This window comes from Podarcis erhardii (genome assembly GCF_964252035.2).
Source record: "Podarcis erhardii genome assembly, chromosome: 1".
In the NCBI taxonomy this organism is placed as follows: domain Eukaryota; kingdom Metazoa; phylum Chordata; class Lepidosauria; order Squamata; family Lacertidae; genus Podarcis; species Podarcis erhardii.
Genome location: NC_138497.1, coordinates 74,568,546 through 74,587,847, shown reverse-complemented (window position 1 = coordinate 74,587,847; position 19,302 = coordinate 74,568,546). Strand labels below are relative to the sequence as shown.

The 19,302-nt window shown below is 43.0% G+C and overlaps 1 protein-coding gene across 2 annotated transcripts in view; it reads right to left on the bottom strand.

The window, feature by feature from the left end:
• Positions 1-19,302, bottom strand: part of OSBPL5 (oxysterol binding protein like 5) — a 128,563-nt gene that overhangs the window by 19,414 nt on the left and 89,847 nt on the right. For both annotated transcript variants that reach the window (XM_081840471.1, XM_081840470.1), the window contains exons 6-9: positions 18,540-18,743; positions 11,654-11,738; positions 5,530-5,701; positions 964-1,180 (exon numbers count right to left, since the gene is read on the bottom strand). In XM_081840471.1, coding sequence (XP_081696597.1) covers positions 964-1,180; positions 5,530-5,701; positions 11,654-11,738; positions 18,540-18,743 — 678 coding nt within the window. The remainder of the gene's footprint in view (positions 1-963; positions 1,181-5,529; positions 5,702-11,653; positions 11,739-18,539; positions 18,744-19,302) is intronic.

The following is a 19,302-nucleotide window of genomic DNA, read 5'->3' as shown; positions in this document are numbered from 1 at the left end:
GGAAACTGTTAGACGAAAAGCTATTGCAGTGGTGCTATAAGCTATGATGTGTATTGATCTGTCAGTGCTTTCATCAGATGTATTTGCCAACTTTGCAGGGGCATATATCTTGGCCTCACACACATATATCACAAAGGATTGAAAAGCAAGTCCTCCCAACAACAGGAATCAAGAACAAAATTACATTTTTAACTGTTTACAGAGGGATACCCTATGTTAGTGTGCCTCCAGACTTGTAGAATTTTGCAGGTGGAATTCAGTTGCATACCAGAGCTTTAGGTTTGTGCCTTTGATGTGGTTTCAAGAGCTCTGCTGCCCTAGCACAATAAATATACTTTTTTAAAAAAATCAGATTTTTGTGGCTTGGAAAGTGACAGGGAAAGGCATTGAAAAGAGTGGGATGAACAAAGGCCTTGCAAGGGAGTAAGCATCACTGAATACAATGGCACAATGGCAAACACTATAATGATACAATCCAAGTTCTCTTTTTTCATTTTCCATTTAAGTTCCACGGCTGACTCTAGATTTCCCACAACAAAAAAAGGAACAAATCATATAAGGTTAACAAAGTTTCCTCTAATTGGGCATGAGCCCTGAGGTTATTAAACTGGGTGAGAAAAAATGTTGTGGTTCTACTAGTAAGCCATTTAATGTAAGTCCATTGGCCTATTACAGCTCACAAGCAGCTCATTTTGTTCATGATATGAAGGAAAAACCAACACATTTTACACTTCTCATTGGAATAAGGCATGTTAAATTGTCCTGGAAAACAGATTATTGGAGGGGCAATTGCCCTCCTGCTGTCTCTGGCAAATGACTTTGTCAGTGCGACTCAGCTCTTCACAACAGAATAAAAGAAATGGGATGAAGGAAAGACTCTTCTATCATAAGGCGAAAAATGCAGTGGAAGGATGGATAACAAACTGTGTGTGTGGGTAGGTAGATAGACGTTAAAATGGTTACCTCTCCAAATTCTTCATAGTTCTGCTCCAAGTAGGTGGTCCCTTTCTTTTCCTGGGACGACTCCCCGTGGAGTTCGGACTGATCGCTCTCACTTTCATTTGTCTTCCGGCTGTTCTCATGCATCTCGTTCTCAGACTCTTCTATATTGTCCCTTTCAGATTTGTCTGAGAAAGCATCATTCTCTAGGTGGTGGTTCTCCAGAGCTGACTCATTAAAGCTGAAAGACACAGATGGTTACAATGTCTTAGGCTGCATACACGCTAATCTGTCTGTAGCATGAAAATTGTAGTTTTTTCTCAACCCAGAAACGTTCTTGCTCCTCCTTAACTAGCAACTCTCAATCTTGATTGATTCTAGATCCTGCTGTCCGCAAGGGTAGGTATGCTTACTTAACATGCATTTGCAAATCCTTGACTTAAGTCATCCACACCTTTTCCTCCATGCACATGCCCCAGGTGAATGAAGAAGGAAGTGGTGATTACCATATTGGTATACACCCACCAGAATGTGGTTGGGCAGGTGTGGCTATACTCCCCATTGCCAGGACCCCCTTCATCTGTTTTCAAATGGAAAACTTGCAGGGTAACACAAAGCCAATCTGCTAGCAGCTTTTATTTTGGGAATGAAATCAGTTTCTCAAGAAGCACTTTCCAGAGGCAAACACTACACAATGGATCTAGATCGTATTGGAACTACATCAAAAAACCAAGTCTTCTGTCTCCACTGATTCTAAAATAAGATGTTGTGTGTACGTAGCCTGAGTTTTAAGGTGCTGGAAGTCTTGTAAGATATGGTTGCTCACCAGATTCAAGGATCGTAAGCAATGTACTGTGACTCTGCAGTGCCATTTGGAGTCTCTCAAGAAATGTTTTACATAATTGGAAGCTCCAGAGTCCAATAACAGTTCAGAGCAGGAAAGGAATGCAGGAAGCTGGTGGGGCATCCCTCACAGATCCCCACCCAGCCTCTGCTTAAACACCCCAAGGAAATAAGAATTGGCTAAGGGTGCTTTAGATTTTGGTTATTATTAGGACTGTCACCTGATAAAAGAAAATTTAGTCAATTTATCCTACAAGTGTGAATTAGTCAATCCAAGGGCGCCGACTTGCCCCCCCCCCACATCGCAGGGGCGCATCACGTGACGTGTCACGTTACACATCACATGACGCGTCCCGCCCCCACCTAGCGCCCAACCCCCCCACACTGGGCTAGGACACACAGGCATCCTGCCGCTGTGATGCCAGCGCTCGTGGACTGGGTGGAAAATGGGGAGCATGGAGCCGGGCTCCATGCTTGGCCTCCTCCTCCTTGCATGACATCAGTGGGGAGGAGGTGGTGGGGCAGGGTCACAGATTTGGGGGGAGTACAGCCCCCTCCTTGAAAAATGGGGGGGGGGCTGAAGACCCCTCACCACTTGGCACGCATAAAGACTTTTGCCAGTTCTCACAATTATTTTCAAGGCATTGTTCCACTGTATTCATTGTTAAAGCCAGTCCTACAAATGAAAAACAACCAGAGATTAATTATTATTGAAAATGTGTGTCTGGCATGAAAGACTCTCCAAAAACCATGAGAAGCTTTACTGAGAGGCTTTACAGTTGCATGTTAATCAAACAGAGTGATTTCAGGCTTTGCGCCAAGCCACATCTCTACCATCTTTCAATAATATGCCCACTTGCATTAGCAAAATTAGCCTTCCGTTCAGTTTCATTTCAGAAGAGAACTGTCATGAATAAAGCTTAGAATCAAGCAAATCTGAAATAAAGGCATGCAGCAACATATTGCAACTCCACTTTAAAAGTCAAGTGAAGAGACCTCTATGTCAATATCTCACACTTTGGAGCATGGTAGGTCATTTATGTGTTTTGCCCAAAGATCATATATTTGATTTACTGCTTTGAGCTCATGCAACTAAGGTTTTTTTAAAAATGCTTACAGTCCAACTTTTTCATAGATAATTATTATGGTCCCTTTATATTATGAAAAATGCCCCCTATGCCCAATCTGAAGGGCATGATAGAGAAGGAATATTTATTCCACAAGGCAGGATAGGATAGATCTGGTTTCCCAAATCGCTCATGCTCTTTGGCCCAGTTCATACTAGCAAACAACTGGGACTGACCATGTTGGAATTCAAACTTCTGGGGGAGCTGATCCACATGGGAATCATTTGCAAAGCACATGCCACTAAGTTTTGAAAGTTTACAGTAGTAAATCTGTGTGACGTGTGTTATAAGTCTAAATGGAAAACCGCACATACAAATGGACAGCCACATGAAACAATTTAAACAAAGTTTGGATCAAGGCCTGGAGTCTAGTTGTTTGCACCAACTGGGACTTCCTGAACCACAGCTACTGTGCTCCAAAGAGCAACCTAAGCTGGTCCTTTGTCTGGATTTTGGAGACAAAAAGGATCCCCACCACTGGCATATGGGAACTTTAGGGTTGCATATGTAAGGTGGATTAAAGTGCTTTGTCACCTGTGTGCAACTAACCCACTTTCTTTTTAAAACACAGACGTTTTACCAATTGGAAAGTGATGGGAAAATGCATTGAAAAGTGTTGGATGAAGAAATGACTAATGGGAACACATGTAAACACCTTGCAAGCAATTAGTGTGAATGCAGAATGTGTCCTCATTGTCAGATAATTAATCCACAAGCTGCTCAGAATGACAGTGGAACGTACTCCCTCAGGAGGTTGTGGACTCTCCTTCACTGGGGAATTTTAAGCAGAGGTTGGATGGCCACCTGTCATGGATGCTTAAGCCGAGATTCCTGCATTGCAGAGGGTTGGACTAGATGACCATCCTAGGGTTGCCATATTTTGAGCAGCAAAAAAGAGGACACATTTGCTGACTTCTAATTTTAACTATGGATTGCTCTGACGCATGAAAAAGAGGACATGTCCTGGAAAAAGAGGAATATGGCAACCCTTCCAACTCTACAATTCTAGGATTCTATGAATGCTTAGCAAAGACTGGATGCAATCTAACCACCATGCAAGTGTTGTGCAAGCAAAACAGGACAAATGCTCAGTAATAGGTTGTCTGCAGGGGCCCTTGTTTGCAACAGATGGGGCGAAGTACTAGTTTCACTTGATTCTCTAGATGCAGAGAATTTTTTTCTGCCTCTCTGAATAAAGAGACACTGCTGTATTTGGAACAGATTGACTGAAAGCAGATAAAACCTTTATCTGTAATCCCTGCAAATATTAATACTGCATGATGGGTTACTAGATTTTAAATGGAGCATCCCTTAGACTGTGAGAGCAGCACAGACCAAGAAGCAGGCACACCCCTGATTTCAGAACCCTCAATCTCCATGGCATCTGCTGAAGAGGCACCCCAGCTTTTGAAATTTTGATCTGACAACCCTGCTTAATGACCAGACAGACATCAAAGGTAAACAGTCACAGTAGAGGCAGATGTTAAATCCTAAGTGTGTGTGTGTGTGTGTGTGTGTGTGTGTGTGTGAGACAGAGAGAGAGAGAGAGAGAGAGAGCGCGCGCGCTTATGGGAGTAGAATAGCCTGGTTCTATTTCATATACAATTTAGAATTATAAAATGAGTGCAGCAATGCTTAAACCCAACCTAAAGCAGACGTGAAAATTCAGAGGAAAAATTCCCATTAGCAATCAGCAGCAGCAGCAGCAAGTCTTTGTAACTGACAGAAAAGACTTAATGCTGGTGCTACTTGGAACAGAGGTGTAAGTTTGGAGCAATCCCTGTATGGGCATTCCAATGAATCATGATTACTTTCCCTTGTGTAGTCACCCAGCACAGGAAGACAGCACTAGCTGGGGAGCAAATTCTTCCATGGAGGATGACCAACTTATTGAAGACACAATGTCTGCTTCTTTAATTTCCAAGCATAATTTAAATAAGCTGAAGAAAGCATTACATGTAATTAAATGACTTACTAATAATAACATGTCAGCTTAATTGGCTTAATTCCCCAAGGGGAAGATGTTTAACTGAAGGATTTGATCCCATCATGGAACACTGTGCCAGTGATAAATCTTCTGCTAGCACTACCTGGATATGTGGGAGACAAATGCTACTCCTTGAAAGTGATCTACACTTAGTTTCCGCCGTTGAATCTGTATCCCTTCCTGATGTCTAGGTGACAGATTTTTACTCACAAACTCACTATTTAGAAAGCAATGAATGTTTACCTTGAATGTTAGGAACACACAGCTGAACAGAGAATAATGTGTGTGATGCCTGAGAACATAAAAAAAGAGCCCTGGTGGATCAGACTAGCAGCCTATCTTGTCCAGCATCCTGTTTTCCTGAAAAATTGCTTTCAGGATATGCCCAAGCAGGGCATTAAGGCAAGAGCTCTCTCTCACTGTTGCTCCTTGGCAAGTCATGTTCAGAGGCAGACACCTTTGCCATCCTGACTTTGTCCTAGTTCAAGTGAAAGGATGCTCTCATTACAAAATGGGTCTTTTACTCACTGCTACCACTTAGAAGGGATTAAAGCAGATGCATGAAAAGTACTCTCAACTGCAGGAACCACTACAGAACTTCAGAATATATGCAGTAAGTGTGTACATCCTTACTGAAAAAGTTCCTGATCCGAGATGGTAGCCGTGTGCAGTAGGTTGTACAGGCCAGCATGCGAAGAATCAGCCGAGCAATTCAACTCTCCATCTTTCCCTTGCTTGGATGCACTGAGCCTGAAGAGGCTTGAGCAGCGCAAGGCCAGTTCCAGAGCATCCAACCAACACCGGCCTATAAAAACACAAACACAGAGGTCAAATAGGAAAATGCAGAATGCTCCCTTGACTGCTTCCCATTTCGTGTATCCAGACATTTAATCCATATCGACGGATACAGTACACAGTAAAGATTTCAAATGTCCTGAAAGCAATGAGACTTGATGGCTGCAGAATAAGTGTTACCATTTGATACTCAGTTCCTCTCTTCAATATTAATAGCTTTTTACATCCTCCAGGTGATGGTCCAAATCTGAAATATTGCAGGATACAATTTGTCCCTAAAAGTTTACCCTCATCCGAAACAACAATAGGCAGATCACGTATAGAGTGCATTTTAAATCCATACATCGTTTCCGGTCTTGGTATTTGTGATTTACATGCCACTCAAATTACTGAGATTCTCACAGTTTTGCACTGTAATTGATACTAAATATTAAAATACTCAAGCTGTGCAAAGTAACATGATCCAAGTAGCTGCCAGAGGGGTTGCCACATCAGTTTCATTCAGCAAATCACTGTCCAGTACCTCAAAATACTGACACATTTATTATGGCACTGCTTTTACAAGGACAATAAAACGTGTGTTTCCCCATTTATAGTTGTCTTCCATTTCCACTTAGTTTTCTACCCTCATCTCCCCCACTTCGGAAAGCCTGCTCCCCATTTCAGAGTACCCTCTGTGAGAATGTGTGGCAATTTCTGAGCAAAGTCCTCATATACATTTTGCTAAATCAAATGGCTTTAAGCTGCCCAGGAACCCTGAAACATAAGACAAACTGCGTGGCTTCTCACCCATTCTATTCCTCATGTACTCTCAAGAGTGGTACATTTAAAGTGTACCATGTAGCATCCCCCCCCCCAAGCTAGTGTAAAAAAAACCTTTATGAAAAAGCATTGCTAATAGTGACTGATACCCTGGCATTTGCTTTGGGGGAATCTTCCTATGTAGGCAAACAAAGATTAGTGCTTGAGCCTATCCTACTTCCTCACTGGTGAAAGAGCTACAAGGCAAGCACGTGCAATTGGTTTCCAGTTCCACTAGTGATAAAGTGACGTTCATTCTGAAAAGCTCCTTAAACCTGGTGGAATAATTGGATACATAATGCTTCAGTTGTAGAAATAGTCTCCCAGGCATTATTTCAGGGGGGTTTTTAAATAAAAGAAATCTATAAAACCTTCAGCCTGCTCAATCAAGCAAATGCTAGGGTTAAAAATAAAATGTCACCAACTAAAGAAAATAACACCAAAGGGCATCATTATTAACAGGAAACAAATGGTTCTGCATATAGGACCAAACAGCTCAAAAAGCGTAAGACAGACGGTGGTGAAATACTGATTTTCATATTGTACTGCAAAACTCCCCTATGTCCTCCCTTCGAAAGGCAACTCCAGAATGAAAGAGGGCCTCTCTCGCTTCCAAATGAGTGCCTTCCCTCAATAGCAAGCATAATTTTCTCTCCCAGAAACTTGTACTGTACTCTCAGACTTGCAGCAACCAGTTTCTGTCCATGAGGATATATTTGGAGGATAACATCTGGGACACCTGCCAATGTGGAGACACTTTCTGGATCTAAACCAGACAGCACAGACAGACTCACCCCATCTCTCTTCCTCTCCCCCAGTAGGTGGCATGGAGTGGGTTGTAACTTTGATGAGGCTTTCCCCACTTTTATAAGCTGTCACCCATCAAAATGGCTTCCAAACTTGCTGCTTGTGAGGCATGATTCAACCATATATAGGCAAATATAGTCTGTGTGGTTCAGTGGATTGTCACTCCCGTGCAACAAAACAGCTTACATATAAACCTTGTCATTTTTGTGGTAAGAAAAGCGATGGGTAATGTACTGGAAAGTAGGGATAATGACAACGCTGGGCATATAATCTCGGTGCAGACAAAATGGAATGAATATAGTGATGCCATATAATCTCCCTGTAAATTTTGTGCAAACAAATCAGGATAAATACTCAACCAACAGACCATCTGCAAGGACCCTTAAGCAGGTAAAGAGGTCCACTATAAGCTGAAGCTTTTGGGTCCTCGACCTTCCAAAGAAGAGAGAATAAACCTGGGGTTTTCAGCCTAAGGAGGGGCTTCTGTTAACTGCTACATTTGGAAGGAGGCAATGAAGAGAGCAAGGGATGTTTCCAATACAGTATTGGATGTTTCCAATAAGCCCACAACTTACACACATTTAATTTGTGCACATTCAGCTTTATGCACATGGTAAGTAAGTAAGGAGCAGAAAGGGGGCAGAGTTCTGGGAAAAATGACTTTGGCAACCCCACCCACCACTGAACCCAATGTGCTTTGACTATATGCAATTTTGGTCTCAAGTGCAATCCCTGGAACATAACCCCCGCATAAATTGTGGGTTTATATCAAAGCTAGTAGGCATTCATATATGAGTCAGTATGGGCGAGTGCATTTAGGAGAGTAAAAGGGGGAATGGATGGATAAAGAGACAATATTTAAAGACTGCTGAAGTATGTGAATTTTTATTTGTCTATATCCTATTTTTAAACTTGCCAGGTTTTACAGGTATGCAGTATCAAGACAAGTAGTTCAGCTACTGGACTTAAGGCCCTGCATTTAGACCATGGACTGTGTTGTCTTATGCACCTTCTTGCATTGGCTTTCTGGTTGGAAGTGTTCCTCCAACCATCATATTGTGAAACACTTGCTCTAAAAAACTGACTTCAACAGATACTGTAAAGGGTAAATCAATGTAGGGCGATACTCCCTTGTGTCCTACAGGTGGTGCTGTGCTTTTAGAATCAACTACATCTGCTGAACTGAAGGATTAAAACTAAAAACTGGAGGCCGCCAACAACACCACCACCTCCTCCACTGGAACCCACACTGAGCCATATCCTTCAGATTTGCCAGCAAAATAAACCGAAGCAATGATGCTGGAACCCGATGAAAGAAGTCACAGAAGAGTGATTTTGATACCTTTCAAGTTGGATAATCACATAACACTAATGTAATGAAAGAGAGCTGCACAGGAGCAGGCAGCACAAGACTTTATTACGTGTCCTCTTCCCCTCACTGCTTCTCTGTCAAGATATCTGAAATATTCACTGAAGTGAGCAACATACTGATGGCACCTAGAGTCATATCTTCTAATGATGGCTCCCAACAGCTTCATGCAGGTATTTAAAAAACATTGGGGATAAAACAGTACTCCATACATAACCGCCATGGTTATTTCTGGACAGAAACTCTATAGGAAAGGACATACTGGAGGTGGTGTAACTCTGTACAATAAAGAGAATTGAGTCCAGCAAGTGAGAAATCCCAAAAGGGACAGACTCCTCCACAGAAGCATCCTTGGTCGCAATAACAGGCCCCAGCATTAATTTAGAGAGACATGTTATACCACCCCCCTGATCAAAATCTTCAGGGAGATCTTGAGAGGAAGAATGAAATCAAGGAACAATCCGAAAAAAGAGACATTGTCGTAATGGGTGATTTCAACTACCTTCACACAGACTGGCTACATATGCCTTCCAGTCATGAGAAAGAAGCAAAATTGTGCCCTGGAACAGTTGATACTGGAACCAACCAGAGAGGTGGCGACCCTGGACTTAATCTTGCCGGGCACCCAGGATATGGGTGCGAGATGTGTTGTTCAGCCAATTGGGAACAGCGCCCGCGTGCTATTAAATTAAATATACAGGTAAACGGCCAGCTGCCAACAAAATCAAACATGGCCACGTTTGATTTCAAAAGAGGAAACTTCCCCAAGTTCTTGCCCTGCTTTCCCCTTTGCACATTCAAATGGCTCTCCTGAAGAGGGCGTATATATCTTGATTTTTCTCTATATACTGTATTTTCCCTTGCCCGTCTTCATGCTGACAAACAAGCACTCCTGTGAAGCAGAGTGAGCGAGTGGAAAGATGGGCAGACAGGGGTGGAGGAAAGAAGGCAGGCCAGTGGCCCAGGCAGGTGGCGCAAGCAACAGACCAGTGAAGCAGCCAGGCGGGTGGCCCAGGCAGATCTTCCCACACTCTCTGGGGTTGGTGCTGCTGCCACTGGTGTAGAGAGGGGAAATGAAGGGGAGGAAGTATTTCTTCCCTTTGTCCTCCTCTCCCCACTAGACCAGTTCCTTAAGACTGCTGCTGAAGCACTCCACCAGAGAATTTAGATCATACCAGCAGCAGATCCAGCACAAGAATTAGAATAAATGGCACCTGCTGGAGGAAAATTTATGTCTGCCCAGGGAGCTGACTAATTACTATGGGCTCTTATTTGACTAATGCCTACACCATAACATACATAATGGTTAGTTCAGCCCATTTGTTTGAGGCATTTCGATAAAACAGTCATTGAAAAACACAGCTGTAGGCCACACCATATTCACCCAGGGCAACTCAATTCCCACCAAAATGCCAAAGGAGCAACAAATAGTAAGTGTTATTAATCAGTGAATGTTATATGCAAAATATTGGCTGAAGACCAATATGGTTTTAGATTAACAAAGTTTGGCCTCTCATGATTCCCCCCTCAGTGAACCTGGGTTAGCATTTTCTTTATGTGGTATGGCTCTAGAATAAGGCAACCTGAGTTCAAACTCTTGAAAGCAAACGGGAGTTGCCCTCGTATGCACACTCATCTGGGAGTGCAACCCACAGAACAAATGGGACTCAATTCTGATAAAGCATGCACAGTATTGCACTGTTATAATGGGCAAGAAGTCACCCACCCACCCACCCTTCTCCTCTGAAGCTGCTATTTGCATTGAGAGGAAATCCTTTGACTGGTTCCAATGGGGGATTTCTTCCCTATGTAAATAAGGGCATCAGAGGAGAAATTTGGGTCAGGACTGCAGCAGGGGAAGGAAAGGGTTAATTTACCCAGATGCTGGGATTCCAGTGGTTATCATCCCCCCTTCAGCTGCTAATTACATGTGAAAACATGCACACTAAATGCAAAGACACATTTGACTTCAAGCCTGGCTTGGCCCTAGCTTTCCTGAGCACTTTGGAGGAAGGACAAGGTACAAACGTGGTAAATGGATAAATCAGAGCATCCCATAACCCCCCCAAAAAAGATTTTAATTTTAAAATTGAGACTATATAGGATAAACCAACAATACTCAGCACAGTTAGTATTTTACCAGTAATTTCAACCATCATCAAGATGCAGTTTTCAAGGATAGACAGGTCTAAATGAGGACCCAAAGGAGCAGGTTGCTGTTTGAGTACATAAGGCTGATTGCATGAAACTCATTGCAAGTAAAGGTTAGAGAAGCCCAAAGGCTATTGTAAACAAGATAGGTCAATCCAGTCCACAGAAGCCAAAAGGAAAATGTTCTTATGCACACCTCTTTTTCCCCAGCTGGGATGACGGTTCTTAGACAAGAACTCTATGCTATCCCTCCCCAGCAACAGAATGACCGCATTACTTTACCCTGCACATTTTGTAACTACGTTAATGAAATGTCAAGTTAAATTGATCTTTAAGGAGATAATCGCTTTTATGGCATGGATTGATAGACAGTCATTGGAACTATTAAACTGCCGCAAAAGCCTGAGGGACCGGTTGGGTTTCATCTCTCTTCCGTGAGCTGCCTGTATCTGACCAGAAACTGAAATATGGGCTCCCCCCCCCCACAAAAAAACCACCTAATTATATATTGTAGCTGTCTGGGGGAGGGGAACAAAGCGGGATGTGGAATGTCAATACTAAGTGTTCTGCAATTCCCCCCATTGCAAAGGTTTAGCATGGTAATGACAAAGAAAAACAACAACACCTTAAAGTCTTTTTTACCCTTGAAAATTTTGCACTCATTTCCACTGGATTAAAGGTGGTTTCCCCAGAGAGCGCATGACATGAATTACATGAAGCCCAATGCATGAATCATAAGGGGTCAAGCACATCTGCTTGCCCAGAAAGATCTGTATTGGTTAATTGGAAGAGAATGAATAGCATGTAGACATAGAGAAAAGGTCAAAAGCTTACCATCTGATTCGGAAGCTGCCCTGAAGATCAAGTAGCTGCTTGGAAGAGGCTGTGTGATTGAGCCTACATTCTCTCCCTTTGGACCCTAGAGCGATGCATGAAAAGAAGAGAAACATATTTTATCATTTTCCCATATCATTTCAGTTTATATTCTCTGCTTTTAATTAAATGAAACAAATGAAAAGTATGCAACCACCCTCCATTTCTGGGATAGAGCAAACTCCAAAATGCATTTAAAGGTAAAGGGACCCCTGACCATTAAGTCCAGTCACGGACGACTCTGGGGTTGCGGCTCTTATCTCGATTTACTGGCACAGGGAGCCGGCGTTTTTCCGCAGACAGCTTCTGGGTCATGTGGTCAGCATGACTAAGCCACTTCTGGCGAACCAGAGCAGTGCATTTAGCTATGTCTAAAATAGACGCCTCGAAGAATAGAGTTCTGAATCCCAGTGGGAAACTCCATGAGTATAGAAAGGCTCTCCACTTCTGAAAAATGCCCTTCAATTCATGGAAGGCTGTACGTATGGCCTGTGATAAAGGTGACTGGGAAGATTTGGGTGTCTATAAGGGTGGCTTCTGGCACATTGCCCAAAGCCACATATTTGCATAAAGTAATTTATACATATAGATGCAAATTTAGAAGCAATCACTATAATTTAAATAAAAACACAATACATCTCAGCATAGTGGTGACCAGGTGGCTTGTGTGCCTACTCAAACAGCTATCCTGGTGGTAACTGTTGATGGGCACCTTAAAGGTCCCCCTGCTCTCCCTTGCTAGGAGTTTTGGTCTTCACAACAGAGACTCTCCAAACAGAGGAATGCGCTCTGTCAACTAGGACACACCCTTGGTGTGACTCAGGGTAACTCACCTCCTAAACTGCTTGTTTATTTCTATATATTTGCTTATTTTTTATTTTCTGTTTTTAGGTCACTCTCCCCCCCAAGTCCTTCCAAGTGACAAAAGGGGAATAACCTAATGTACACTGCTCCGAGATCTTCAGAAGAAATATAGAGTGCAAGTGAATGTAAGTGTGTGAGACAGAGAGAAAGAGGGAGAGGGAGAAGGGGGAAGCCAGGTCTCTTGGTAGCTTTGGAAGCTGCCCTTCTGTCATGGGGGGAATCTCAATCTTCCACCCTGACAATATCAAAAGACAGGTCAGCATGCAAACGGAGTTGTCTGAATGAAAGTGACTATTTCATAGCTTCGCCATGACTGGGACGTCTCTTACTTAAGCTCCTGGCTCATCAGAGATGAGCAATCTCAAGAGATGTTTTTAAAAAATAAGCTTTCATTTATTAATTCACTCAGTTGCAAACAATAGCCAAATAACGGAGGGTAATGAGGAGAGCCCTGCCCAGAACTTTGAAGAGCAGGGGGCTGGCGAAGGATCCGTGGCACTATTAAAGGTGGCCAATGAGTGACTAACCATGACTATACAATGAGTATTGCACTGTATTTCCTGTGTAACACTCAGGTGCCTTCACTTGAGGAATTCACTTCCGCAAAATACCTCAAGAGCACTCAGCATCAGGATCCCAATAGCATTCATTTAAACTTAACCGTGACCCATCAAAGCTAATGCACTAGCAGTTTTTAGACGAAAGAGCACCAGTCACTGGGAAGCTGTTGTGGTGTCCCTTTGAGACCCAGCACCTCCTCATCCTTCTGCCAGCTCACTAGCAGATGGACTGGAGAACAGGAGACATCTCCAGACTGGTGGTTTCTTCCTGGGTGCATTCTGCAACATGTCATTGCCACAATAATAGTGCATTAGTGATGGATCGATACTGGACAGTCCACACATCACTCAGCTTAACTAGCTGTTCTGTGACACTTCCCCACTGTTATTGCATTAATTTTAATTAAATTTGTATACCACCCTCCATCCGTAGACCTCAGGGTGATTTGCAACATAAAAATATAAGATTTTTATTTTTATCTTTTAATCACAATAAGAACAAGAACAGGAGCAAGCCAATAACCCCCGCGTCACTGTCTGGAAGAGCACTCTTGCAGTATACTGCAACAAAAACAGGACACACCTAGCCCTGAAACCCAGAACAGTAGGGGCTTAAAAGGTTATAGGATTTCAGCAGGAAGTTACAGGACTTGGAAATGAAGCAGTATGACCACCCCAAAACTTTTGCAGGCACAAACAGTATTGAAAGCAAGATTGCATATGGCTCCCTAGATAGCACCATGAAAACAAATGATCGTGAAAGGATATCTGAAGGGGCAGAGAGTAAGAGGACAGATAGAGTGGGATTGTATGGCTGGGTTGGGTTCACTGTGATGAAAAATACACAGCTTGGGTGAAGGGGAATGCTCTCCCATTTAAAAAAATGTACACATATTTTGAACCCCATCTTCTTTTGACCTGTTTTCAACATACCCATCTAAATTAGATTTATAAGCTTCTGTTGAGGAGTAGTTTCAGTGGTAAGTCATTTACACAAAGGTAGATTATAAATAACATGCTGCATGTTGTCCAAAGTACCATAGATTCCGATGTATTAGGTGACTGGGTGTATTAGACAACCCCCCCAAATTCGCAGCTACAATTTGGGGGTTCGTCTTATAAGTCCAGTCGCCTAATACGCTGGGCAGCTCTGCGCCGGGAGAAAGCTGCCCAGCGTGGAATGGAGCCGGCCACCCGCTGCTTCTTAGCATTTCTACTGCAATTTACAGTGTTCAAAGTGTTTCATGTACATACTATCAGTAATGCTTAAAAACAACCCTGCAATGTAGTTATCACCCCCACACTGCAAGGAGAGAGGGCTTGTCTACCTAAGCAAGTTCATGGCAGAAATGAAAACTGACCTGGGGTCATCATTGTTCACAGCACTATCCTAACCACAGCTAAGCCCTATTGAATTCAGTTGGGGTTACTCCCAAGCAAGTTGGGTTAGAACTGTTGGCTATTTGCAGTATAGTAGCGCTGCAGAGAGCTTGCTGGGGAGACCATGCGTTAAAAAGGGACTCAAAAAGTACTTAAACAAGGTTTTAATTACAAAAACAAAAACTCCTTTTACACTAAATACATTAACAAACAAACATGACCCAACCACCAACCCATCCCCCAGGGTAATGGGAGAGCTAGGTGCTGCTCTTATATACTACACCCAATTGCTGACACAGCCTAATCAATACAACTCAGCAGCACAGTGCTATGTCTCACAGCTGTAAAGCTGGGTCTCCTTATTTTGCTCTGGCCCTTGCTCTGGCCCCTTAAAGACATACACATCGGGTGGAACAATGATGAACCTTTACATTTAAAGATACCATTCAACAAGAACTGCTGCCTTATACACTACCCTAGATGCTACTCAATTGTTCTTTTAGTTGACAGAGAGATAATTTAAAACACTTTGGTGTTATAAAGAAGTGACTCTAACCCTTACTCCAACTAAAAATATTAGCACGATTCCTCCCCCACAGATCTCTTATATAAAAAAGCCCAAAACCATTCATATCCAGAATGCATCAAGTGTTTCCCAAAACCCAGCTTTCAGATTAAAACTAGCAAAAGGGAAAAGGCCACTAGAAGTACTGCCAGTTCATATTAATGTCAGCTGCAGCATTGTGATCTGCTAAGCTGAATGATGAGATTCCCAGCTCTGCTCATTTTGTCTATTATGTCTCCATAGCAATAGCTTCAGTTTCATTCACAAGCCCATCTTGCAAAAGAGAAAAGATGTCTTAGCCTGGCCTCTTCCAGGGAGGGCAAGTAAATAATGTACTCATTCCCTGACAGATATTTAGGTATTAAAAACTAGGTCAGAAAATGTGTTGCTACAGCAGTTCGAATTGTCAGATCATCTCTAGATCAGCATGATCTAGAGTAGCCTCTTATTTCATTCCCCACTTTTCTGGTCCTCAGGAGCAAAATCTAAAAAACTGCAATAAATATTTTTTTCTTATGAAAAACTGCAATGAATAAATAAATCCTACAGTCCATGTTTGGCCACCTGTAATGCTAACTGTTGATACACATTCCATATGAACCTTTAAAAGCTTCTCAATATTCAACACACCTGGAATCTGAAATATTCTATTAGGCAGCTTGGCTTCTGTAAGAAAGCTGAAGAAACTCCCTGATTTTGACTGGTCAAGCAATTCTTGCACACTTAACTCAGTCAACTCATTTTCTTCCTGAGTAAACAAGTTTAGGATTAAATGATCAACACCCTTTAAGAGAGCATTTTAAAAGGATGTCCCAAACTGCTCTCACTTTAAAGTGTTCATGTCAGAGCCAAGCTATGACATGTAGCTCAAAAGACCATCCCTGATGACAAAAATTGAGTCTCAGTACTGAACCTCAAAGGTGTTGAAGTTCTCTCGCGATACAGCCCCATCAAAGGTTTCACATAAGGAGTCATTAGACTGGAAGTGCCACAGCTTGCTAATCATACACACTGCACTACCTCCTGTGGTCAAGCTAGTGCCAAACGTATTGCTCTGATTTCCTTTGGACCACATCAGTAAGGCCGAGAGGTGGGTCTTGTCGTCTGGGCAGCCCAGGACCTACAAACACACTGCCCAGGCTTGCGCCCCGCGGAGGTCACTTTGGTGCTGCTAGCGCAGCAGTTTGACTTCACCCTTGAAGGCGCACTCCATTGTCTCTCGAGACAGACAGACATGTCACAAAAAAGGAAAGTTGTCAGGCCTTCTCTCTGAGGTGACATATTTTAAGGAAGTATGCAATTTTCAGAGCGGGAGCACTTTCAGCTTGCCATGTGAAAACTAGGGGTGGAATAGTGGCACATCAGATTTGGTTATGTTATGACAGGGGTCAGCAACCTTTTTCAGCTGTGGGCCGGTCCACCGTCCCTCAGACCATGTTGTGGGCCAGACTATATTTTATTTGGGGGGGGGGGAATGAGCAAATTCCTATGCCCCACAAATAACTCAGAGTTGCATTTTAAATAAAAGGACACATTCTACTCATGTAAAAACACACTGATTCCCAGACTGTCCACGGACTGGATTGAGAAGGCGATTGGGCCACATCCAGCCCCCAGGCCTTAGGTTGCCTACCCCTGTGTTATGACATCGCTGATGGTTCACCTGGAAGGAGGCAGGCTTAAGGTACCCAGGTCTAATGCTTTATTAAGGAGGTCAAAAGCAGACCAATTTGTGCGTGGGCCCAATTTAAAAGGCGATAATGCAAACATCAGAGCAAAACCCTTTTTGACAAAAAAAGAGAGGTTTCTAACAACTGCCAACATTTCCCCATAAGATAAATATTTGCAAGTGAACAACTTGGTATTTCAAGTTCATTATTAGGATTAATTACAACACACATTGTGTTTCAATATTTTAAAGGCCCCAATTGAATTGAAGCGACTATCAGCTAATTTGACCAATATTTTTTGCCTTGTAGGCAGAAATCACAGATAACCATTACAAACTGCATGTTGGGGGCTTCCATTGTGGAAGGCGCCTTTCTCTGCACCTCCCTCCTTTTTATGTGTTGTTTTTTTTTTAACAAGCAGGATCAGGAAGAGGGGCAAAGCTCGGTGTTGCAGCATCTGCTTTGCACACAGGAAGCCCCAGGTTAAATATCTGGCATCTTTAGGAAGGGATGGGAAAGTCTCCCCCTCTGAAATCCCAGAGAGCTGCTGCCAGTCAGAGTTGACTACACTGAGTCAGACAGAAAATTTGTCCGACTTGCTAAAAGGCAGATTCTTATGTTTCTAACTTGAATACAATTCTTCATGATTTTTGGCTGATCCTATGAAAAGCTATTACCTTGCATGGAATTTTTGTTTTGCCTTCCAAAACACAATCTTTTTACTTCAGAGCACTTTGGCATGTTAGAATGTAATGGAAAGAAAGAAAGAAAGAAAGAAAGAAAGAAAGAAAGAAAGAAAGAACAGAATGTTTCATTTCCAAACAAGAATGGGTCTGTTCTGAGTGGCCAGCTATGAGACATTTACCTGGATGTCTGTGGTTCCATTTTTGACATATATTTCTAATGCCAGCGTGAAAAATGATATCAGCTCTCCAAGCATAAATATGGCCCCATTTATAGTCTCTTGCGATGGAGCAATCAGCACTGCATTAATTTAGACTGAAAATGTTCCTCACAGTATCTTTGCTGTCAGTCTGCAGACTTGCTACTTTTAGGAATGGACCAGATTCAAGTGTGGTTAAGCACTGTTCCCTCAGAGAAGATGTTAATAATCTCTGAACATGTCAGAAGGTGGTGAGGAGCCAGTCTCATTCATCACAGCTGGCGGCAAATGCTATTTATTTATGTCTCAGGGAAAGAGCGTCATTTCTCGACAACGTTGCTTGGATTACTTATAAATAGAAGTTGTAAGATCTTCAGGCAATAATATCTTCACTGGGCCCAGAGGCCCACAAAAAATTCAAGGATCTATTGTACTAGAGACATATAAACACAATGCCCAATATTGTGTCCCCATAGAGGTTCCAACCTAGTTAGACCAGGACAGATGCAGCATGGAAGGAAATATCACTTTACATGTGGAGAATTGACCCCCTACCTCCTCCCACCTCCTTGAAGGCAGCAAGCACAGGTTAAGGACACATTTCAGCCTACCAAAAGCACTCAAAGAAAGTGCAGAGCAGTGGCATAGAGGGCATAGCCTAGAAAGGATCCCAAGGGGCTTAAACAGAAGCCTGCAGGGTTATATTTGTCCTCCGGCCCTGAAATGCTCCCAAAAAGAAAATTCTGCTGAAATCTCTTTTTGATTTTACAGAGGTTTCCCTTCCCCACAATAAATCCCAGCAACAATTTTTTCAAGATTCAGACCCCCGATAGCTGCCAGAGCTACTCCTGAGCCTGCTTGGGGCCTGTTGTTTTCTCCTCAAGGAAGCTCAACATTTGTTGCCAAGTTTGGGCCTTGCACTTACCTTCACAGCCCAAATGGATTGATCCAGCGGGTGAAAAAGTTTGAAACAGAAGCCATCCTTTTTGGAGGGTCTCTCAATCAGCTCACAGGAATGAAGTAAGATGGTGCCCACCCACTGCCCGACCTTTGGTGTTTTGTAGATCAGCAGGACTCCGGGTTTCAGCACACACCACAACTTGGTCCAGCTTTTCAGAGTCCCACGAATCTGAGGGGGGGAGGAGTTAGGAGGAATTATTCACCTCTCTACTCAAGCTAAATCCCTATCCAGCGAAGCAGTTTTACATAGTGAAATATTCTTGTTTAATAGGGTCAGAGAACAATGCAGCCATACTATTCTCCCCAGTGGCTTCTCATGCTGTATGATTTCTCATGACGTAACTTGGGGCTGAAGCAAAACTCCCAGGGGAAGCTGCCTGCAAAGAAAAGGGCTGGTTTTCACTAAGCAGCTCATTAAAGGTAAAGGTACCCCTGACCATTAAGTCTAGTTGCGGACGACTCTGGGGTTGCGGCGCTCATCTCGCTCTGTAGGCCGAGACAGCCGGCGTTTGCCTGCAGACAGCTTACAGGTCATGTGGCCAGCATGACTATGCCGCTTCTGGTGAATCAGAGCAGCGCACGGAAACACCGTTTACCTTCCTGCCAGAGTGGTACCTATTTATCTACTTGCACTTTGGCGTGCTTTCGAACTGCTAGGTTGGCAGGAGCTGGGACCGAGCAAAGGGAGCTCATCCCATTGCGGGGATTCAAACCGCTGACCTTCTGAT